Source organism: Sparus aurata, chromosome 1, assembly GCF_900880675.1.
Source record: "Sparus aurata chromosome 1, fSpaAur1.1, whole genome shotgun sequence".
Lineage (NCBI taxonomy): Eukaryota > Metazoa > Chordata > Actinopteri > Spariformes > Sparidae > Sparus > Sparus aurata.
In genome coordinates this window covers 23,778,357-23,802,948 of record NC_044187.1, presented here as the reverse complement: position 1 = coordinate 23,802,948, position 24,592 = coordinate 23,778,357, and the positions used below count along the sequence as shown (strand labels likewise).

Sequence of the window (24,592 nt, the reverse complement as noted above, 5' to 3'; positions counted from 1 at the left end):
CATTCCTTGTTATTCTACCGAGGAAAGCGTCCAAACTCTACTTTATACCCGCTGGTGCGCCTCTAGGAAACCCCGCCCCCGAACCAATCAGCGCGCAGGCAATTCGAGGAGGCGTGGCTTCACCGCGGAGCGAGTTCGCTGATTAGTGGGCGTGGCTTGGAATGAATGCAGCCATTCATAAAAATGGCTGGGCCGCTCTGTATTTATTTTATGGGTTTAAAATTAAAATGTAACAGCCGCTTTCAAGTCACACTTAGGCACATTCCTGCTTTTGTGGCCACCAGCTCCTACCACTAAGTAAATATATTCAGCCAGGGCCAGACAGCATTAAAAAGACCTCCACCTCTGGGGGAAAAAAAAATAAAAAATAAGGAGGGGGGGAGGAATTCCCTCTGTTTTTCCAGACCAAGGTAGGTGCCAATGCAGAGAATTAAAGTGGAGTGTATTAAGCAAATACTAAGATAATAGCAGCTGTCAGGGAGAGTGTACACACCCCATAACCTGAGAGAAAGTGTGTTTCCATGGCTTTTAAAAGTTCATTTGATTGTTTTCTCATTCTGAATGCTTCATCTTGACTTCAGGTGGACAGCCTCCCTCTGACTATTATTTCTAACCACATGGTGCTGACATGGGACTGATGATGATATGATCACTTGGAAAGAATGGCTCGAGTCGAGGGTGAAAGCAGGATTATTATTTTAAGAGCAGCTCACACGAGGGTTGGCCTCCTCCCCCTCCTCCTCCTCCCTCGCCGTCTTCCTTTTCAACCACAGGTTTTCAGCCACACCTGCCCTAATACAGAGGCCTCGTTTGATGAAAGAAATTTGATAGGCAGTGGTAGGCTCCTGCTATTACTGTCCACTTTAATAGCTGTGCAAAGTTGTGGCGCAGAGCTAAAACGGCATCGCACATGGTTTCTCACTTCTACCGTGGTGTTTTCAAGAGCTGAGAAATCTCTATTGTAATGAATTAGTGAAATCTATACTTTTCATGATCAGGGGTAATGATCAACAACTGATTTTCAACTTCAAGTTATTGGTTTTAAACCTACATGTCACTAACAGTCCCAACATAGATGAACATGCTTTAAGCTGTCTCTGGTGCAACTATTGTACACTTTGATTATATTTCATCCCATCCCAACGATATTTCCTTGTGGTAAATGTATTCTTTATAATGTTCCTTACTTGAATAATGTATTTTTCTTGACTTGCACTCTACAAAGCCTATGAAGACTGTAACTTATTTCACTGCACTGTGTATGACCGTGTATCAAACAATACATCTCGGAGCCTCTTGACTCTAATCTAAAAATAAGCCTCAAAATGATCACATTTTCCAAGTTGAAAGACCTTCCTGACCAGACAACCGTCTTCTGCATCCCCCGTTTAGATTGTGCCATGTGACAAATGTTGGGCGTTTCCACTCCCTTGCCAAGCAATGCTCTTCAGTTTGAGCGTACAAATGCACACCCCTCGGCGATTTGGCACTTCTCATCGCTGCTCTAATGTAGTTGCTACAACATGCACACTCCTAACAAGGGAGAGACAGATGAGTCTAAGTTACAGACACAGTAAACATCCCCAGCTGTTCGTCTCTCCTGTTCCTCCCCTATAACTAAATCATCAGCAGCCTCTGGAAAGTTTTGCATATTCTGGGACTCATTGAGCTGATTTCCATCCTGACAAACTTATATTTCCTTTACAAAAGCAAACCGCCTTCAGATCAGTGATGATCCCAAAATAAATGTTATTCCTTAAGGAGGGATTCCTTTATCAACCTGCCAACACACACACACAGAAAAACTGTGTGCCCAGGTGGAGAGATGGTTGAAGTAACACCTCTTTCCTGATGAAAGTCAATCCCACTCTCATGTCTGTACAGAACATATGAAGCGACAGCTAGCAGCCGGTTAGCTTAGCTTTAGCAGCAGAGACTCCAGGAGGTCACTGCTCCTGGCCAGGCACATCAGGATCAGACACAAAACCCAACAAAAGAAGCACAACTTGTTTTACACTTTGGTTTAAAAGTGTTGGTTTTTGTATGGATTAAACAAATGAGTTACAATATTAAGAATTATCATAAAGAGTACAAGTAATAAGTGAGCTTTGGAGATACTAATAGGTGACTTCCTTTTTATCACCTGTAAGGTACCTATAGGACAGAGCTAGGCTAGCTGTCTCCCACAGTTCCCTGCTTATGTTACACTAAGCTAAGCTAAGCGTCTCCAGCTTCATATTTAACGGACAGAATGGTTTTGAACTTGTCTTATCAGTCTTAGTATTAATAAATAACAGTCAAACTAATCCTGTAACCACCTGTAACCCTACAAACTAAAGAATAACTCTTCACTTACTTACCTGCTTTTACTGACCTGTGTTCAACCAGGATGTTCCTTTGTTGAACCAGCATTCATCTTTGGTCTGCGGCCACCTGTCAGACGAGTGTGTCACTGAAAAACGCATTAAAAGTTTAGGACTGGAGTCATGACTCTCGATTAAACGGCGGAAACCACCTCAGGAAGCTGTCAGTCATAGCTCTAATAGTGTGACCAAGGAGACAAAGTCATGGCCCATCTATTTTAATCCCCCGCTGGTCATGGTACAGGGGGAGTTCTGAACGTCCTGTGACTGCTGCTGTTTTCAGTTTCGGCAATGATGCCGAACGAGAAGGAATACGAAGTCTGGCAGAGATGTAAAGCCAATCATGTGTGATGAAGTCGACTAGCCTTTTCAGATGAGGGAACCATTTACTGTATGTAAGCAGTGAGAAGCTGTACGGTTTAATTCTTCACTATCTGCATTGTTTAGTGGAGTATCAGACAATTATAAATGGTCTCACACAGGCTGGTCTGTCCTGGGAGCTCTGAAAACTTTTCTCCACGCAGAGATTCAAACCACAGCCTGAGTCACAGTCAGGTCAGCGAATTTCCTCCTAATTTAATCAGGAAGTGTGCAATAGTTTTGCTAGAATGGTTCTTACAGTTACTTTTCAGTGTATGTAGAAGTATTCAGTTCCTTTACTTAAAGCAATAGTTTGACATTTAGGGAAATGCACTTACTGATTTTCTTGCAGCGAGTTAGATAATAATCTAACTTCTGATATATTTTTTAATGTGATACAGTATGTTTGCCATGACGATACAGCCAGCAGCTGGTTACCTGACTGGAAACAGGAGAAACAACCAGCCTGACCCTGTCCAAAAGTGACAAAATGTGTCTACAATCACCTCTAAAGCTCACTAGTAAGTACTCGTCTCATTTGTTTAATCTGGTAGAATACTGAAGTGTAAAATGTCGCCATATCCCCCATTTCACGCCTTAAATCTGTTCTAAGCTAACTGCCTGCTTGCTGCAGCCTTGTATTTCATGAAGGGACATGAGAGTTTAATCAATTCTGGATCTTCTCATCAAAATGTATTTCCTATTCAAACTAAGTGAATCAGGTGAACCCAGTGCAGTATGTAAGAATTGGCCACTGTTCAAATTCATGATCAAGCTAAATACAGAGCAGCATTTCATCCAAGTGATCACTGATTCTTGCCAGCTTTAGCTGCTGCTAGCTAGTTAGCTCAGTTAGCCATGCATCTAGCGGTGCAGAGCTCAGAGAAGCAGTGGTGTGTTGGTGCACAGAATGCTTACTCCAGTAGATGTATCTGCAACACAATACATAGATGTTATAAGTTAAAAACTGTCATTTTTTCACATTCATATTCTGAAAACTTGTAAATTTCGCTCTTTTAAGGATCACCAGTAACCAGTATCAAAGTAATACAGATGAGATCATTATCCCTGTTGTGTTGTGGAAGAATAGTAGGTTAATAAATAGAGAAACAAAGTTACACCACAAACAGCATTTAACATAAATAACACTACAGCAAAACAAAATCACAGAATGTTTTCTGGGAAATACAGTTACACTTGTTGATAGATACAAAAGCGTGTTGTAATTGTACTGATAGCAGCCACCTAAATATGCCTGGCATCTTCATCAAGAATCGTGCATTTGTCCCTGAGAGATTAATGAAAGTGTCTAAAACGTCCTATCTTTCAATGTTTAAGGTCCTATTTGTAAGAAAAGTAGACAGTTTGGGATGGCGTACTATAATCCCAGAGCATCTGTTTTTGAATAGTTGGGAGTCATTTTTCATTTAAAGAAAGTGAGAAAAAAATCCTGTATCCGCATCAAAATCTTATGGGGTTTATTCTGGGCTGAGAAACATCTTCCATCCATGTTTGGTGGAAATCCGTTCAGTAGTTTTGTGTAATCCTGCTGACAAACCAACCAACCAGAAAACAAATGGACAGAGGCGAAAACTTAACGTCTTCGGTGGCGTAATTACCTGCAGCCTTGATTCTCCTGAAGAAAACACCAGTAACAAGATGCACTGAGGTGATATCAGAGGGGTGATAGGCCTGATTTTGTGCTGTTTCTTTTGTCAGCTGAAAGGTGCAACACGATACACAAAAACACAGAGAGAGACACAGATTAATGAAAAATGGCTGATGTAGGAAAACAGGAAACGACCAGAGGAAAGAACAGTGAATAAAAGTAGGTGAGGGTGAGAGAGAGAAGAAGAAAAGGCAAAGGGAAGGAGGAGAAATATGTAGTGGAGGGGGGGCGACAGGTGTTTCATGGTAAGAGAGTTTGTTTTTTCAAGGGGAGGAGTGAGCAAGTGCCCCGCTGCTGCCTCGTCTAGTCCACCCTGCCCTGATGGGGCTCTGGCAGTCTGGTATTTCACACAAAAACACACTGCTGGTATTTCAGCCCACACCACTTTTAAGGTCACACAAAACAAATTACATGATACTAAGGTCATATGCTTCAAAATACATAAAGAGACGTAAAGAAATACACGTTACTTAACATAATTCCAATGTAATTATCCGAATGGGAGCATGAAATTGAAACTTGCGGAGAAAAGTCACGTCCTGAGAGAAAAGGGAGGAAGAAAGAGTGCAAGTGGTGGTGACAGGGTGATTAAACGGGTCTCACCCGAAAAAGTTAAACATGTGGGAACCTCATTTATATGTATGTGTATGAGGTGACAGAAAGGAGAAAACGTTAATGTGAGTGTGTCTGTCATTCTTTTTTTAAGTAAGAAACCATGTGGGACAGCTCCGAGTGATCGTGTGCACTCCGAACTCATAAAATAATATTATAATGTGTAACGTGATATGTGCTAAATCTGGCATGGACATTTGGTTTCTGTGTTAATGAACTGTGCAGTCCAAACTCACAGAGCGTCGTAAAGTTACATAAGAAAGCAGGACTCAGCTTTCCGGCCTGGCAGAGACTGAGCTCAAGACACCTTCCTTGGGGCGATTTCTCCCCCTGGTGGAGGTTTAAAGCTCCTCTCCAGACATGAATTGAGGCAAACATTCAACTTCTTTAATGTGTGTTTGAAAGGTTTTTGACGGTTAAAAAAAAAGCATAACTACTACATTAAAATCCTCAAAATGGCACTTTTTCCTTCTCCCTCATTAATAATGTACCCCAATGTAACTAAATGTAACTGCTACTTCACTTCACTTCTCAGTGTACGTGCCGCTCTGGAGGCTTCAGGTTTCCACATCACACTTGTGTTCACTGAATATTGGATAAAGTGTATCCATCCCAAAAATCGTGACACTCGTAGTCCTGCCCTTTTAAAATCTGATTTTTACTTTGGTACACTTTGATCAACAAATGTGAATTACAGCCTTGTTGTGTCAGACTGTGCGCTGACATCAATCTACACAGCAGAGCTCAACTGTTCAACTGGAGGAACCAGAAGAAAAACATGGCTTGGACCAAAGGGGGACATTAACAGAGAACGATTATGTTTTTTCTCCTCTCCTTCAGTGTTTTATATATAGTCTGCGCTATCTGAAGCTCCTCTCTCCCAAGATACACTGCTCCTGAAACGCCTTGTCAGTAGTCCCGCCTTTAATTCTGTGACCTTGTGACATCACACTACGTCACCATTTCACATATGTACACAATTCAGGCCATGCAGCTTGTTTGGCATGTAATAATTGATTTAGCTCAGCTGCTCTGTTGTTGTTAGCAGTGCTGGTTCAGGCATGTGTGAGCTGACCAGTCAGAGCAGACTGGGTATTCATGAGGGGCTTTACAGAGATAGGAGCATCTCAGACAGAGAGGTGCTGCAGCACTGGACAGTATGAACAAACTGATGTGCTTTTTGAACACCAAAGCATGTAAACCTATTCTATTAGTAACCCAAAACTAAATTATGAACCTGAAAATTAGCATAATATGTCCTTTAAGAAAAGTAATGTAGAGAACAAACAGCAGAAACTTGTCTGATTGAGTGCTGTTATCTATTCAACTTTTTAAACTCTGTTCTTTTTCAGTATTGATTTGCTGCACAATGATCGGCTGTGATCTTTTCTTGAACCTCCACAAGATGGAGACAAACACAACAATATAGATAAAAGTACATGCCTCCAGGGCAGAAAGTGATCCAGTGTTTGACACAAAGGTACTGAGCCATGAAGTCAACATTGTCAGTGCAGACTAGGGCTTTGACTTTTGGCCAAAAATCATATTCGAAGTTCGTTTATTTACTAATATTGATATTCGAATATATTCAAATATTTATTCATAATATTTTGACCTTTAAATGCCTTCAGTAAGACCTATATTTGTATCATACTTAAGTTGTATATGTTCTGTCCACCAGAGGGCAGTGTATCAGTCAATGTCAATAGGCAGGCAATGATGTTTTCAGAAGAAAAACAGTTTTTTTTATTTTTATTAAAAGTCAGACCCCTCCTCCTCTTCCAGCTTGCCGGGATGTAGTGTTGACAGGTGGGCTCTCAAGTTGGTGGTCATCGCGTGGTATGTGAGTTTTGTCATACATATTTTACATGTCATTTTGTCCTTAGTTGTGATTTTTCCCTGTTCCTTTGGGAACCCAAAGTAGCGCCACACGTTGCTTTTCGGATGGTCTGGAGAGCAGATTTCGAACTCCTCAGGCGTAGTTGTTGTAGGCGTTGGTGCGGCCATTGTTCTGGTATGCAAAATAGGCGCTAACCAGGATGCTAACGTCACCTACAGGAGCCCAAATGACCAATGATAGCCTTGCTAATGAGCTCGTGATTCACAACTTAACCAGGCGTGAAAAAGCCTCGAAATCTGAATTGAAAACAACGTTTACAAGCAAACACGTGCCCATATCAGGTTCGAATATTAAGGGCTGCCTAATATTAGTTATTCTATATATCTTTATTTTTGTAAATATTAACGAAGTTCGGAGTCAAAGCCCTAGTGCAGACCCACAGAAGGTCAAATCAGCACCAAGAAACTTGTCACTCACCACTGCTCATTCAACTCCTCCCATGGTCTTGGTGTCAGAGACACATTGTTGTGTTGAGGCAACATTGTGTCACTAAAAGGCATCAAATTTTCACTCCAGCCACACCACACTAAAGGTCTACATGTCGGGGTCATGTCAAAGAATCTCATGAGAATAATGGCTGCTGCACCACCTTTAGATGTTTAGTTTATTTCATCTTTCCTCCCTCACTTGTCCACCCTCACTGATATTTAATTAAACTCTCCTCAACAGACGGTGAGTAGGTGGTGGAGCTGAGGAACACCATCTCCTTCTCCTCATATTCACTATCAATCTTCCTCCCTCCCTCACTCCATTTTTTCCTGATTCATTTCTTTTCACTAAACCTCTCTGACTATCTTTCCCTTTTCCCTCTCCCTACCTATTTTCCTCTCTGTCCTCTTCCCCGCCTCTTCTCTCCTGTCTTTCTCCAGGCTGTGACAGCAGGAGTGCAGCTGCTTTGAACCTGGTTTTATTCGGAGCACGCTCTTGTCTCCCATCACCCGTGGTCTCCTGATTAGACTGCCCCCCAGCCTTTAGCAGTCACCGGGGCTCAGAGCAGCCGACTGACAGGGAGGGAAAAAGCTTTTCCCAGGCAGAGTAGCAGCAGCACTGGCTGAAAATTTATAAGCCAAATCCTGCTCGTTTGGGAGGCAGGGATTACCCTTTGGCCAGCTACTAGATCCTTTGTTTCCCATATGGGAGTTTTGGGTGTGAAAGGAACAAATATGAAGGCTTGTTCCACAGAAGCTGCTGTCAGGGCAGATGTGTGGTGTTTGACAGGATATTAGCCCTCGGCAGTTTATACCCAGTTACATGAAAGCTTATAGATTAATGTGGAAAAACAAATCATTTAATGTTGGTTGGAGACATACGCTGGCCTGCTGGCGACTAGCTGCTCAGGATGTTTAGGAAATGTTGAACAGCCCTTCAGCTACCTTAAAGCAGTGATTAGACATTAATTTACCTGCCTGAGATATACAGTGTGTACTGCATACAGGCAGTGTGTTTGGAGGATAAAGTAACGAGAAAAACAGATTTGGGGTTGATGTGTTCTCATGTGAATTCCGACAACACACCTTTCAGCTGTGTTTCAGTTTTCACTTATAACAGCAACGGAAGAAACTGTATGTAAGCTGATGGGAGTAGATGAATAGTAAATGTAGTGAATATATAAACAGTGTTTATGTTTTGGACACATAACTGTGTGCCTGTTCTGTATTCTCACATCATTGTCATGTTTGCAGACTATACCACGGTCATGATGATTCAGCCTACAAATCGCTAACAATTTATTGGTGCCTGGGCTGGCCGAGCCTTGCGAAGAGGAGCTCTAATAGCAAGCTCATTGTAGAGTTTATGAAGTCTCAATGCTGCAGACACACCATTATCGAAATGAATAACAGCAAGGTGGACCTACAGGCACAATCTTTAAAGTCCTCTGTAGACATGCATGCTCCTCTAATACTAATACTAATACTCTAAAACTTCTCTGTTTCTTGTGGTGCCCAAGTATCATCCAGTCAGCTAACCCAAACGGTGTCTGAGAGGACAGTTTAACATATACTTATATAAAAGCCCATGTAACATTTTTTTTAAAAGGATGTAGTTTAATTGAATGCAGCTAGCTATCCCCATATCCATGTTAGCAGCAATACCAGTCGTTGAGTCCACCACTTGGCTCCGAACTGAAATATCTCTGCAGCTAATGGATGGATTGACACAGACATTCATCAATGTCAGAAGATAAATCCTATTTATTTATCCCGACTTTTGTTTCTATGCCAGCAGGTTGACCTGTTGGGTTTAAGAGTAATTCATGGTATCTACAAAGCTTTTATGCGATCATCAGGTTACATTTTCAATTATTCCTAAGTTTGTGTGACCAAATACTTCCAAAACTAATGTCATGTTCATAAAGCTCAGCTACTTTGTATGCTAATTAGCGGATGTTAGCATGCTAACATTTTGAGCTACGATGGTGAACATGGTAAATATTGTAACTGCTTAAAATCAGCAAAGAAACAGCCTCCAAGATTGCTCTAGACTATTGTAGCATTATTCTGTATATTTGCTTACATTAGTGTGTTCTCTATTATCCTGTTTCTTAAAAGATTTTTATGTTCCTTGTAGACTTTTATATATTTTTAGAGGGTTTCGCTCTCTGGGATTAACGGTATCTTTCCTTGTTTACAAATGTGCTGAAAACGAAGTTGAGCTGTGGTAAATTCCATGCTTTTTTCCCCCCTTACTCCTCAACCCCTCCTCCTTCTCCATCTATCCAGAGCTATACATCCCACCCTCCCTTACTACTTCCCGCCTTTTCCCCCTCCTCATCCATCACCTCTTTCCCACCTATTCCTCATGCACACACACCCTTTTCTCCCCATCCCTGTGGAGATTCACTACAAGCTGACAACGGATGCAACCCTCCATCAGCTAACACAGATATCTCAGTCTGCAACATTTACAGATAACCCACATCTCTCTTTGCTCCCTCCCTCCCTCCATCCTTCATTTCCCTCTCCTCCGTTTCCTCTTCCTCTGCTTGCTCCGGCCCTGACGGAATGAGGGTCTCATGAAGATGAACGAGGCCTCTCAGCTTCCTCACCCTTCTCCCATCTGCTCCCTTTGCAGCTGCAGCAGGGAATTCCTGAGGAATTCTTCCATTCCTCAGAGTGTCTTGCCTGATGGTTCACAGCAACAGTTTCTGTCCGCAGGGAACGGTGAAAGAGGCCTACACATGATTGGCTGGAGTAGCTGAAGACATTAGGCGGCCACGATGGCGACTCAGAAGCTTGAAGCTCATCAGATTTCAATTACGGAGGAAATGAAGTGAAAATCTGAAGAGGCTATTTGATAATCAAGGTCACTGAATATTTTTCTGGCTCTACACCTCTGAGATGACTTGGCAGATGAAGAGACAAAGCAATTCAAATCATGTTACTCTTTGATATTAGATAGAGCACTCAGAGGAATAGTTAGACGGTTTGGGAAATATTCCTATTTGCTTTTATTTGAGTGAGAGTTAGATGAGAAGATATGACTCTCACATTTACAGCTTCAATAACATCTTCTTACCAGCAGCTCTAAGGTTCATGAATAAACATGTTATATCTTGTACAGGGACCAGTGACTCACTGCTACCAGCCAAGTTGAACGGTGAATTGATGTTTTAACACTTTTACACAGTTTTTTAAGGGAACAAATATGATTGGAGTCTCAGACAAAGACAACATGATAGCAATTTGCAATACATGTTCCACAAGAGTTCATTGAGGAGAGATAAAGACTATGAGTTTCAACACAACAAGTCTTGTTAGAGCTATAGAATATTAAATCATCCTTTGCTCACTTCTTTTTAAAACTCTTCTGAAATCTGTCTTGCTCGATAATGTACAATCCCTTATTGATGTCATGATTTATTTTGCATTGCCAGAGGAGGGAGTCTACATTTTTGGTTCATTCTGATATCCTAAACCTGTCAACATGGTGGTTTTGGCTACAATAGACAAAAAAGTTAAATTGTTATGTGTAGATTATATAGATTCCAATCTAAAGAACATCTTGGATATATGGTGCCCACCATTTATTTATCATATATCTATTTACATGGGTCCTTGATGCAATACAAATATTAATTTCTTAACAAATCATAACATTTTTCCAGCATGTTTAAACATATTTTGATGATTATTTGGATAATATCATGAATCATAACCATTTTGGACAGGATATTCAGGACATGGTGCTGACCATTAGAGGGTAATTATCTGATATCTGTAAATGTTAATAACAGCGAATATTAAAGAAGAAGAAAAAAAACACTATGTGGACACAGGCCCCAAAGAAGACACAAGCATCGGAGTAACTGAGTTTAGATTAAGGCTTTTAAAACGTTTTAATACCCTCATTATAAGGATGTGATGATGAATGCTAGCTGACGTTGGCTGAATATTTGATTTTTACTTGTTCCAGCTTTACAGTGATGCTATAGAGAGAGCGAGCGAACAACGGTAAACAATTTCTTATTTTGTGGGAGAAAAAAGTTGAACCCTCTTTGCCAGCTACCATAGCTAAAGCTAGCATTAGCTACTGTCTGGCCATTAGCATCATTGCTAACATTAGTTAATACTATAGAAATAGTAAAGCTACATATTTTGTCCTTTAATGCGTAAACTCATCAGTTTTCGCGAAATATTTATAGTCAATTTAAACCACTTAACAGATTTAGTAAGTAGTAGGGGGCGAGGCAGCTGACTAACCTTACTCAGACGACAAAGATCAGAAGTGATGGTCAGATGAATTACATTTGAATTTTATCAAGGTTGAAAAAAAAACTCCTTTGGGATGTCTTTTTGAGTTATTAAAGTTCCTCTTGTGACCTCTTCTCCAAATGTTGCTGTTGCAGGTTCATCCAGCCTTTTTCAAAGTTGACATTTGGACTTTTCATAATAGAAAAAGCACAGGTGTAAACATTAACAACTTCCCTTTTCTGCTCAAGACATGACAGTGAGCCAGCATGCTCAATACCAGGACCTGAAACTGAAGCTGCTGAATGATTCTCATCATTAAGTTAATTATTTACATGTCAAGTCATGGCAGGTCAAAATGTCGTCTGTGCAAAAAGGCAGACTGTGATGTGTTTGATCTGAAAACAACATTTTTGATAAAAGCACTTAATTGAGCCCTGGTTTCTCCATTTTCCATATTTATAAAACAAACTATCTGAGATCTTCTGCTGTGAGTTTGGTTTCATGACGAATTTGACGCTTTAATGAAGGGACAAGAAAAAAAAAAAATTGCTATGTTGTTACTTGAATTCCCCTTTTCACATATTGAGCAGAAGGGCATGAATAAATCAAAGAAGGAGCAAAACTCCTTACCAGTCTGCAGTCATGAGCGCTTGTGTGCATCTGAGGATACGTAAACGAATCTATGAGACAGAGGGGGAATGTTTAATTTAAAATGAAGACAGAAAACAGCCTCAGAGGAAAACAGTCTATTCCACTCACCCAGGCACCTTGAGCTACTTACAGAGGCAGCAACCCTGAAGCCAGAGAATTCATCAAGGACGCGGTACTGCCTTCTTTATGCTCACCAAAAAGTGATAATACATTCAGAGCCTCCACTTTTTAGAATGAGGTGATATCTCATGGGGAGCTTCTGCTACAGTCGACAAACACTATATTGCCAAAAGTGTTCACTCACCCATCCAAATAATTGAAATCAGGTGTTCCAAACACTTCCATGTCCACAGGTGTATAAAAGCAAGCACCTAGGCATGCAGACTGTTTCTACAAACATTTGTGAAAGAATGGGTCGCTTGTAGGATCTCAGTGAATTCTGGTGTGGTACTGTGAAAGGATGCCACCTGTGCAACAAGTCCAGTCACGAAATATTCCCCAGTCAACTGTCAGTGGTATTATAACAAAGTGGAAGCGATTGGGAACGACAGCAACTCAGCTACGAAGTGGTAGGCCACGTAAAATGACGGCGTGAGGTCAGCGGATGCTGAGGCACATAGTGTGCAGAGGTCGCCAACTTTCTGCAGAGTCAATCGCTACAGACCTCCAAACTCCATGTGGCCTTCAGATTAGCTCAAGAACAGTGCGTAGAGAGCTTCATTGAATGGGTTTCCATGGCTGAGCAGCTGCATCCAGGCCATACATCAGCATCCGTGTAAAGCACTCCGCCACTGGACTCTAGAGCAGTGGAGACGCGTTCTCTGGAGTGATGAATTGCGCTTCTCCATCTGGCAATCTGATGAACAAGTCTGGGTTTGGCGGTTGCCAGGAGAACGGTACTTGTCTGACTGCATTGTGCCAAGTGTAAAGTTTGGTGGAGGGGGTTGGTTTTCAGGAGCTGGGCTTGGACCCTTAGTTCCAGTGAAAGGAACTCTGAAGAGATGCTGGACAATTCCATGCTCCCAACTTTGTGGGAACAGTTTGGGGATGGCCCCTTCCTGTTCCAACATGACTGTGCACCAGGGCACAAAGCAAGGTCCATAAAGACATGGATGAGAGAGTTTGGTGTGGATGAACTTGACTGGCCTGCACAGAGTCCTGACCTCAACCCAATAGAACACCTTTGGGAGGAATTAGAGTGGAGACTGAGAGCCAGGCCTTCCCGTCCAACATCAGTGTGTGACTTACAAATGCGATTCTGGAAGAATGGTCAAAAATTCCCATTAACATACTCCTAAACCTTGTGGAAAGCCTTCCCAGAAGAGTTGAAGCTGTTATAGCTTCAAAGGGTCGACCAACGTCAAATTAAACGGATTAAGAATGGGATGTCACTTAATTTCATATGCGAGTCAAGGCAGGTGAGCGAATACTTTTGGCAATATAGTGTATGTCACCATTGTGACGGTGCGATCAGTGAACATTAGGTCTAACTGGCTTGATGAGGACAGATGCAGAAACTGATGCACAAGTGGGTTTTTCAGTTAGTTCGACAAACAGAACTCCCTCTGTTTGCCTCTCTGAATCAAAACCTGGACGGTAATTTCTGCTTATCAAGGTTTACTACACAGTGGAGTGTATCAATCCAAACTAGCTCCTCATCAAACTGTCAGACTACATCAGGTGTGTGTCTTATTTGTTTCTGAATGACTTTATATCTTTGATGGATTTGGTGATTTTTATAAATCCTTGTTATTCTTTGAGAGTCTTCTTCTGTAATTTTCTCAATGTATTTGTTGCTTTTGTTATAAATTTCCCAAGCACACAATGCAAGCTTGCATTGTAGCTTGGACAGGACGGAGAGCCTATCAGTCCAAAATAAAGAAAGATGTCTTAGCTCATTAGCTGTGTTGTACTATTCACCTTCTCTGTTGTTATTTTAAATATGAAATAATTTTAGTTTAAAGAAAATCTTAGAATATACTAAAATTACCAACAAAATGTGGAGAATGCGTTCTTATAATAACACAAATACCTTTAGATACACAAACATGGCACCAGATATTTGTGCGATTGTGAAAACCTGCAGATGTGAGAGAGAATGGTACTATCACATCAAGTTCTGCAATATTTTCTCTTAACTGAAATTGAAACATTGTAAGATTGAGGTCATTTGTGATTAGTGTACTTTGATTTCGCTTTATGTGAAAAGCTGATGCTTAAAAGTAGCTCATAAAGTGACTATGTGCTTGGAGCAAAGTGTTTGATGAGTACTTTTGTGCTCTTTGCAAAAGAGAAAGAAAAAGACATTTACAGAGAGTGTGCGCGTGGGTGTGTACGCCATTATTGGGATGACAAATCGCTGAAAAGCACATTTTCTGTGGATTTAATAGAATTTTACACCATGAAATAACTCAAAGGCGTATTCGACACAGCATTTTGAGCTTGCAAAAAGAAAGAAAAGCCCAAGTACTGCACTATTTGATCCCTGTGTCATGGCCTCCTCGGCCAGGCAGAGAGAGGGAAGAAGAAGTGTAAGACTGCTGGCAGCTCTTTTCTCTCTTTTGCTATGTGAAATGTAGATCTGTAGGATGACTAGAGGTGAACACAAAATCTAAAGTAATAGCTGGGTGTTGACACAGAGAGTCAGAACAGTATGAGAGGGGATTTCCCCCTCGTCGGCTGTCAGTTGTCTGTTCGAGCAGATGTTTCGTCTGATTTCACATGTCTGAATCAATGAAGATAAGGCGGCGCAGTCTGGAAAATGCAACAGTTTCCGTGATGTTACCATTTCAAAACCATAAACAAGCCATTTATCCTGTTCAATTTTGCATGCAAAAGACTATAGTGTGTGTCACACTTACGAACTCGCCTTAACCCAACACTGTCCCTCCACCTCCCGATGGTAAAATCGGTAAAATATGGTACGTACGTAACTTATGACACATAATGAAGCAAACATATCAAGTGGTATGCAGAGATGTTAACTGCGGACATTTCATCCTGGGCACTGGGCTGAGAATCTTCGCCACTCAGATTTATCTGGGGTTCATAATAAACAGAGGTCCTGTGCATGCTCGAACTTCTAGCTAGAAACTCTGACACTGGTGGTTGCCATGGATGCCTGATAATTATAGTTTATATCCGTGTGCCCTCATGCAGCCACTGTTCAGTCTTCAGTAAGGACAATATAGTGAGGTATTGAATGCAGAATGGTTGACAATTATGGCTTTGGAAAAAATTCAGCCTTCAGCATGTGTCTATGTTCACACACAAACACAGGCAGGTCAGAAAAACACCGAACGGGAGAGTGTGGTGATGGCATGCTGTTTTATGTTTCGATCCTGTCATCATCATCTGCTAATGAATTCTGAAGCCGGCCAACTGAGTGATGAGTGAGTGACATTTTAGAAATTATTTTAGGTATCACAACACAGAGAAAGAGTTTTTTTTTTTTTCATCAACAAACTGAGCAAACTTTTCTTTGTATTAGTTTTTCTGTGTTTCGGTGCATTACTTGTTAGTGCAATTTTAGAGGACCTTTACGCCTTCTGGCAGAAAGCTGTTTCTTTTCTGTCAATGTGATGAAAATCCTGTTATTTATTTAATGGAAAAAATATAATTATAATAATAATAATACATAATATATAGGCGTGATCACAGGCATTGCTTTCATCTGTTCAATTTTGTAGAAGAAATATTAATGATCAATTTGACCCAATATTATTAGCGAAAGTACAAATATGCTTCATGTGTGTAGACTTACCAACAAATATTCCAAAAGTGTTTAAATATTTAATCATTTGCCTTCAGAGATGAGTCTTTAATGAAGCAAAACCTATGATATAGATCAGGCAGACATCTTTATGCTATGCTTCACTAACATTTGACCACCAACTGTGATACAATAAGCAGTATATCTAATACATGCTTGCAAAAAGGCAGTTTATTTGAAATATATATATGCCCCTACACTGCAGCAAACACTTGCTGCTACTGCTAATGTAACAGTTCACATATGAGCAACACTCTCATGCCACATCAGGACCTGAGGATACTGGAGGATGTAGAACAACAAGCAGGTGTTATGTTGGAAATTTCCTATATCTGCTGTTGTCCTCAAACATCCATTTCATACCAGAAGTTGAGTTTTACTATCCCACTGTCAGCGAGGAAAGTTTACTTTGCTTATACCTGCAACAAATTAAATTTCTGGCCAGAAGGGGGCAGCAGAAACAAGCTGTGAACACAACATTGACATATCACCTTCACAGTTGATGTGGTTGTTAGGGTACGATATTCTAATTTTGAAGGGGTGGGATATGTGTCATACAGCCGCCATGACCAATGTTACAGACTCCTATATCCATAATGCCCTAAGTAGTCTGTCTGTAAAGCTCAATAAAGCTGAGATTCAGGTGCTAATCACTACATGTGCCCCCCACATTATCACATTGTTTTATACATTGTGGGCATAAAAATATTGATTATTGTCCCTTTAAAGGAGTCATCACCTGGAAATCGCAATTTCTCTCTTTAAATCATGCATATTGGTGTTGGACCTCTGTTGAAACTTGCCTGAAAAGCTGGAGTTTGAAAGTGGCTTATTTTTTTCGCTTTGGCTCTTTTTCCGAACAGGAATAGCGCACAATAGTGCGCGATCCTAAAGCACGAGATTTTGACTCTGCTCCTGTGGTGACGTTACCACAGGAGGCTACTTGCATAAGCATCGGCTCACAGCCGTCCTCAGCCAGAGTGAGCACGCGGAATCTGCTTATTTCTCTGTCATTTTCACGCCATACATCGTGACCGCCAGCATTAAAACTCAGGTCTTACATGTAAAACACGAGTGTGAAAAGTAAGACGGAAAAAAAAAGAATTTACCATTCAGAGACATCCTGCTGTAAACGTGTCTCTTCCACCGTCTCTGCCTCTTCACTCTCCCGTTCGGGTTCCGACTCCGGCTCGTACATAAATGCCTGAATTCCGTAAGGTTTGTCATTTAGTGTGTGCGCCATGACAGGGGGCTGTTTATGTTTTGGAGTCTGTGTGCATGCAGGCTCGCCCCCATTCCGGCTCTGTCCTTCCTGCGGCCAATCAACGCGCTCCTCATTACATATTAATACAATGCACATCCGGACCGGTCAAAACCTCGCGCATAATCTCGCGTGAGAAAGTCGCGGTATGAAAAAGTGTCAGAACAAGCTCTATGTTTGATTTTTTTTTTTAAAAACATTTTTCTAATAAGTTTTGAGAATTGATCCAAAGCGATCCAAGAGGGACTGGATATGTAAAAAACCAGGTGATGACTCCTTTGAACAAACTCAATATTTGTTGTGAGTGTTTACATGCTAACTATGAATTGATCTGTCAGCTGGTGTTTACACATGGCAGGAGAAAAAACACCATTAGGCTTTGGAAGAGTTAAATAGATGTGGTTGAGGTTATGTGTGTCTAACTACACTGAACAAAAATATAAATGCAACACTTTTGTTTTTTGTCCCATTTTTCTTGAGCTGAACTCAAAGATCTAAAACATTTTATATATACACAAAAGAACCATTTCTCTCAAATATTGTTCACAAATCTGTCTAAATCTGTGTTAGTGAGCACTTCTCCTTTGCCAAGATAATCCATCCCACCTCACAGGTGTGACATATCAAGATGCTGATTAGATGGCAAGATTATTGCACAGGTGTGCCTTAGGCTGGCCACAATAAAGGCCACTTTATAATGTTCAGTTTTATCACACAGCACAAAGCCACAGATGTCGCAAGTTTTGAAGGAGCGTGCAGTTGGCATGCTGACTGCAGGGTGCATTTTATTGATGGCATTTTGAATGCTACCTTGATACCGTGACGAGATCCTGAGGCCCATTGTTGTGCCATTCATCCATGTGTGCCATCACCTCATGTTGCAGCATGATAATGCACGGCCCCATGTTGCAAGGATCAGCCAATATTGAGCAACTTCGCCCAGCCATTGAAGAGGAGTAGACCAACGTTCCACAGGCCAAAATCAACAACCTGATCAACTCTATGCGAAGGAGATGTGTTTCACTGTGTGAGGCAAATGGTGGTCACACCAGATACTGACTGGTTTTCTGACCCCCCCGATAAAGGAAAACTGCACATTTCAGAGTGGCCTTTTACTGTGGCCAGCCTAAGGCACACCTGTGCAATATTCATGCTGTCTAATCAGCGTCTTGATATGCCACACCTGTTAGGTGGTATGGATTATCTCGGCAAAGAAGAAGTGCTCACTAACACAGATTTAGACAGATTTGTGAACAATATTTGAGAGAAATGGTTCTTTTTTGCATATAGAAAATATTTTAGATCTTTGAGTTCAGCTCATGAAAAATGGGAGCAAAAACAAAAGTGTTGCATTCATATTTTTGTTCAGTGTAAATGTACAGTATTTGCATTAGTTTTGATCGTACATTGAATCATTGTAGTGAGCTCAAATTACTTGCGTTTGCTGTTAAGTGTGCATTGTGACAGGCTATGTGTCAATCAATAGGGTGGTAAAATATGAATACCCAAGTTTCAGTGTTATGGAGTGTCATGGGATGAATTGGTTTTGCAGCATAGTTTGCAAACTTATAACAATAACAGAGGGTCTCTTTAAGAAAGCTTGAAGTTGGTGATTATTTATGAAATATTGCTCTTCTACAAACAGCACTATTAAATGTTTTAATGTAGTAACACTTTACCTGTCTTGGTCTCCTGGAGGAAACTGGCTTAACTGAAAAAGCTTTTAGAGTTTAAGATTTAAACTTCAAGACTTTTGGTTTCTGCTGCCATATATGGAGACAGCTGGGTTTGCTGTTTTCTGGCAGACAGCCAGGCCTACGGTAACTGTGGTTTCCACTGTTGCTGTGTTTTTTTTCTGCTGACATTATCCTCTTGTAAAGTCATCAAGTGTTTGTAGCTGCCTGGATTGCATACAATGTAGACCCTCTCCTTTTGTGTGAATGACTGCTGTTTTCTTATACTGAGTGTGTATGTTATCAAATGCAGCAGGAACTCCAGTTTGCAAATCTTCCCTCATCAAAGCACAAGTGTTCATAAAAATCAGACACTGCTGCTGCTGCTTTGGTAAATTTAGCATTGATGCAAGACTGTAAACTAAAAATGATACGATACTTAAGTCTCTATTTTTAGTGCATTGGTACCACACAGTGGTGGACAGTAATGGAGTAAATTTACTTGAGTACTGTACTTAAGTACATATCCAGAGGATTTGTACTTTACTTGAGTATTAGATTTCTTTGGTACTTATTACTCTTACTTGAATACATTTCCAAGACAAATATTTTTACTTTTACTCGAGTTAATTTCTAGGAAGGCTGAAAAGTACTCGTTACTTTCAGGTCTGCTCTTTTTTTTATTTTTTTTTCTAAAATACTATTGAACACAAGCTGTGTTTGTCAAAGTAGGAAACCTATCACAGTGCACGCTCTCCACTGGGATCTACGTAAAAGCGGAAATACGTCATCCCTCCCCATAAGGACACCACCAAAGTAGCCACGCTCTCGACTGCGTTTATCAACACAAAACCGCGACAATGGCTGCATCAGATGTAGTTTTTTGTAAAGCAGTGATTCTCAACCAGTGGTCTGGGGACAACATTGGTCTTTGAGGGGGTTCCAGTTTCCAACTTAGCTAAATGATAGAGAGTTAGTTGGACGGTGCAGGTTCATTTGGTTACAGTTTTAATGATTGTTAATAAACATCTGCATCTGCAACATCTGCTGTCCTCCTGTGATCCCATTCATTTGATTTGTTTTAATAGGTGTTTCTGCAGGCTTTATATTACATTGTGGTCCTAAAAGCAAGCACATCAGTGCAGGTGGTTTCAAAGAGTTAATTCTCAGAAACAAGAGTTAAAAGGTCCTTAAATTCATTTAGAAAAAATTATAGTAATTCATTGATGTGAAAAATAAGAAATACTTTTACTCTTACTCTTACTTTTACTTAAAGTAAATTTAAAAGCATGTACTTTTGGATACTTAAGTACCTTTAAAAGCAAGTAATTTTTTACTCTTACTCGAGTAACACTGTCCATTTACTCTGTCCATCTCTGGTACCACAACAGTAAATAGAAGAATCACCAAGGTGCTCTGTGCACAGCAGAGCTTCTCTCTGGGGTGCCAGCTGGCGCAAGGAAAACCACAGTGGACCAAAACAATAAATATTCCAGTGCACCCGAGAATACGACTGATACTATTTTATTAACATTTACATTAAACTAGTGAACCAAGCATTTCACATGTTGTTTCATTAGACTCGCTCTGTGCTTGATTATCAGCAGGTGTTATGTTAAATAACTAGGTGCTCATTAGCAGAGAATACAGCAAGTTCACATTCCCCAACACAAATACACTTTAAAAAGTCGAAAAAGTAGTAGTAAGTAATATCAACTACAATTTCACTCTGCAAACTATAACTTTTTCCATAAGATAAGATAACATTTCCATAAGATAAAAAGATACAAAAACATTTTTGACTGATCCATCTACTAATATCATGATAAATATCCCAGTACAACATACACAAATCACTTCTTAAGATACAGATGAAACTACTACACTAAGGTAGAGAAGACAGCAGTACACAGCAATAAATATGTCCAAAAGGAATGTATGACTTAACTCCACAATAACCGAGGAAGATTTTCAGCTCAGTCACACCACCAAATAACAATTACAAGCAATACATCAACATTTTGTTTATGGTCGGCCATTCTAAATCCTGTAATCCCCACATTTATTTGCGCTATAGCAACATTATGTAACTCTTTTACCTAAAAATAACAGCTTCAACTCATTTCAATGATGCAGTGTCACTTGTTTCTGCTCTGTGTAACTTCAGTGAAAGGATCACAGCGTTACATACATGTTTACTTCAAGTTTTCAACACATACCAAACTGTGGGGGGTGCCAAATCACACAAAATGCCAATTTTCTACAAAATATTGCCTTCAATTTTAGTTTAGATTATTTTTTCTGTAGATCCAAGCCATAATGTTCTGTGCAATGCTTTGTTCTGAATGCCCAATGTTGGTGTCAATTTCTTGATTTCCTCTTCACTTTTCATCAAATAATTTAAGCTTTGCATCATAGAAAATCAATGATACTGGACTCCAGCATAAGTACAGTGTTATCAATATCAACATGCACAAACACTACAGTATTTGTGAGATGAGCAAATGTCAAACCAGACAAATTACAGTCAGCTAATCATGAGACAGCTATATGTCAAATAAATAAACATTCATTATTTAAAGGACTTCTATAACATCTGAGAAGGTATTAAGTAACTGCATAGAATATGGAAACCAAACTAAAGGATGATGGGTAAGAAGGACAACTAATCTGCAGCAGTGATAGTCCCTCAGGCAGAGGTCCTTGGTGAGAGAGTTAAGACTCCATTTTACATTATTCTGTGCTGTGATATTTCATTTAGATTGAATCTGTACTTGCATTCACTACATTGTGTCTATGAGTTCACATCTTCTATACAGTACGGTTCCTTTGTTGGGACAGAGGTCAGTCACAGTGATAGATGCCATGCCATTTTAAAAATTTAACCAGATATAATATTCTGAATCTCTCAATTGCAGATAAAGTTGAGTCTCTCGCTACAATCCCGGTTCTCCCACAGTCCCCCTTTGGTTAAAGCTCCACAGCGGTTCCATACTGGACACTGGTGGTCCTGATCTCCTCCTTGGGGCCAGGACTGGTAATCTAGAGGCTCACCATTCACCCACAGCCAGTGGTCCACCAAGAAACGCAGGCCAATCCACACCCGCTCAGTGATGTCAGCTTTTTGAATCACTTTCTGGGCCGTCATGCGGTCGTTGTCAGAGTGCAGGCTGATGAGGTTAGTCTGATCCTTGTTGCAGTGCCTCACAGCCTCCTCCCAGGTCTTCATGTCTGCCACCACGCTAACATTAATGCAGTAAAAACGCATGAGTGATGTTTCACTGGCATCATGCCATTTTCCATTAGTGCTGAAGAAAACAGCGGTCTCTTGAAGACTTTGACTTGGTTGTTGATCATCCCAATTTGTATATGTGATGTATCCCCCTGCTGACCACTTCCAGGCTGTCTTGTTGTATGGATCTCGATGGAGACCAATCCATCCCGATTTGGACTGGTCAGATGCCCCGAGTTTGTCTTGATCACTCTGCCTACTGACATAGGAAAGATCAGTGTGATGTAGTTTACAATAAGTTAGAGCGCCATACCATGGCAAATTTTGATTAACAAAAATATGTTTTCCAATATTCCCTTCAGAAGCTGCACAGAGAAACATTAAGAAGATGGCTCTCTCCATGGCCACTGCTCTCTAGCTCAAGCTGTGATGTTTTCTTATTTGAGTTTCTCTTCTTTGTTACAGTGTCACTTAGGTCTCAAGGTTGTTAAGGATTTGACTTTGCATGTGCTTTGGTTTGTTTACACAAGCAAACCATCTTCATGGTTCATAGTTAAATCCAAGGAGAAAAGCAAATAACTTAAACAAACACATTCAACAACATCAGGACGAATTGCTTGGTGCTCCACATCAGTTGACACTGAAAGAAGCAGCATCGTGGAGCAATTTGAGCTGTATAAAGAAGAGGCATTATCATCTTAAATAAACGCTTGTAATTGGGATACTTTTTGATCATACATTTTTTTGCTGTGGCATTCTTAAAAACAGAAGCCAATAGGGGTATAATGAGCCGCTGATCCAGATCAATGCATCGATTGAATGATCAGCAATTCAGTGTGATCGATGCAAAGTGAAAACATCTAATTAAAATCTTTTTAAAAGATGAGCCTTTTTATTTTGAAAAATTGTTGTGTGAGAGGGTGCCCTCTTATTCCTGCCTGAATAGGGGTCTGGGACACTCCTGCTGCTTCAATCAGTACACAGACACCAGATCAGTGTACATGTCCTTGAAATACAGTAATCAATTCCCAGACTCACATTGATATTAAAGTTGACTGAGGTCCTTTTGTCAATGTAGGCCACACACACACACACACACACACACACACACACACACACACACACACACAACCACACACACACACACACACACACACACACTATTTGTGTACCATTTGACTATGCCAGTCATTGTGCCCAGGAGTAATTCGATTCAACACTGCTGCAGGTGTATTTTCCTGCTTCCTGTATTTATGAGTGTATTAAATCTTAAATCTTGTTGTTGTGTGTTTGTCATCATCACTTCTGCGCCGGCTATGAGGACCCAAGTTTATTTTACTGCCAGGTAGTCGCAGTAGGTCTCTATGTTGGTCTGCTGGTTAAGAAGCACAGACTGATCTCCAGCTCAGACAAGCATTATGGGGGTTCAGTCAATACCAATCAAGTACTCTATTTCACCTAGCCCCAGGTTAATCCCACCTAAATGAGCTAACCCTCTACTGGTTGTATTTAAGATGTTTTTTGGATCATTGTTATTAAGTGAAAAAGATCTGACATATCTCCTGTGATTAACTGACTATTCAGCTACTATTTGGCTGACTACTAAAAGGCAGCAAATGTGAATGACCTTGTAGTGGTTCATTTCCATTTCTATATTAAAGACTCATTATTAACTACAGGTTACATTGTATAACATGTGCATTATTATCAGATGTTCTAGATAGGCTTGGATGGCATGCAAAACAGGACGCTGAGTAGGGCCTGGCACCAGTCAGGCTGTTTTCTAGGAACAGGTCAGAGTGACTTGGCCAGGTTTTCCTTGTGTTCGTTCCAAAGATAATGTCCGCAGATTACTTTGTTTTTGCCAAATTAGGGGTGAGTAGTGTGCCAAAATTCCCCAAGAACCCCAGCAGGGAGGATGTTCGAAGTAAAAGCGCCTTTTGGTTTTGGAGATAGGGAAACTCATGTTATTGCTCAGTTGTAACTCATATGAGCAAACAAACCAAAAAAAGTAAAACAATTAAGAAGGAGGCAAAACTTGTTGGCAAGTAAACATGGATATAGACAATGTACGATATAAAACACTCATCAAACTGCAGTTGAAAAGATTTAATGAAGAAGGATCTGCATTTCACATATCTGTTACATGACCAGGATAAGAGGACTTATGTCTCGGCAGGATTTGGAGGAACTTATCCATGTATTTATCTTCAGCAGACTCGACCACTGTAATGGTGTCTTTACAGTACTCTAAAAACTCCATCAGACAGCTGCAGCTGATTCAGAACGCTGCTGCTTGAGTCCTAACAAGAACCAAAAAAGTAGATCACATCACTCCAGTTCTTAGATCTTTACACTGGCTTCTTGTCTCTCAAAGAATAGATTTCAAAATCCTGCTGTTGGATTAT

General features: G+C 40.5%; 1 protein-coding gene across 1 annotated transcript; it reads right to left on the bottom strand.

Annotated features, from left to right (window-relative positions):
• Positions 1–21,860: 21,860 nt before the first annotated feature.
• LOC115590855 (dromaiocalcin-1-like) lies at positions 21,861–22,181 on the bottom strand. The gene has a single exon (XM_030432325.1). It carries the CDS (start codon positions 22,179–22,181, stop codon positions 21,861–21,863), a length of 321 nt encoding a protein of 106 aa, XP_030288185.1.
• Between the last annotated feature and the right edge of the window lie 2,411 nt (positions 22,182–24,592).

What these genes read in the sequence shown, in the direction of transcription:
- LOC115590855 (XM_030432325.1), bottom strand. Translation starts at nt 22,181, where the DNA reads ATGAAGACCTGGGAGGAGGCTGTGAGGCACTGCAACAAGGATCAGACT.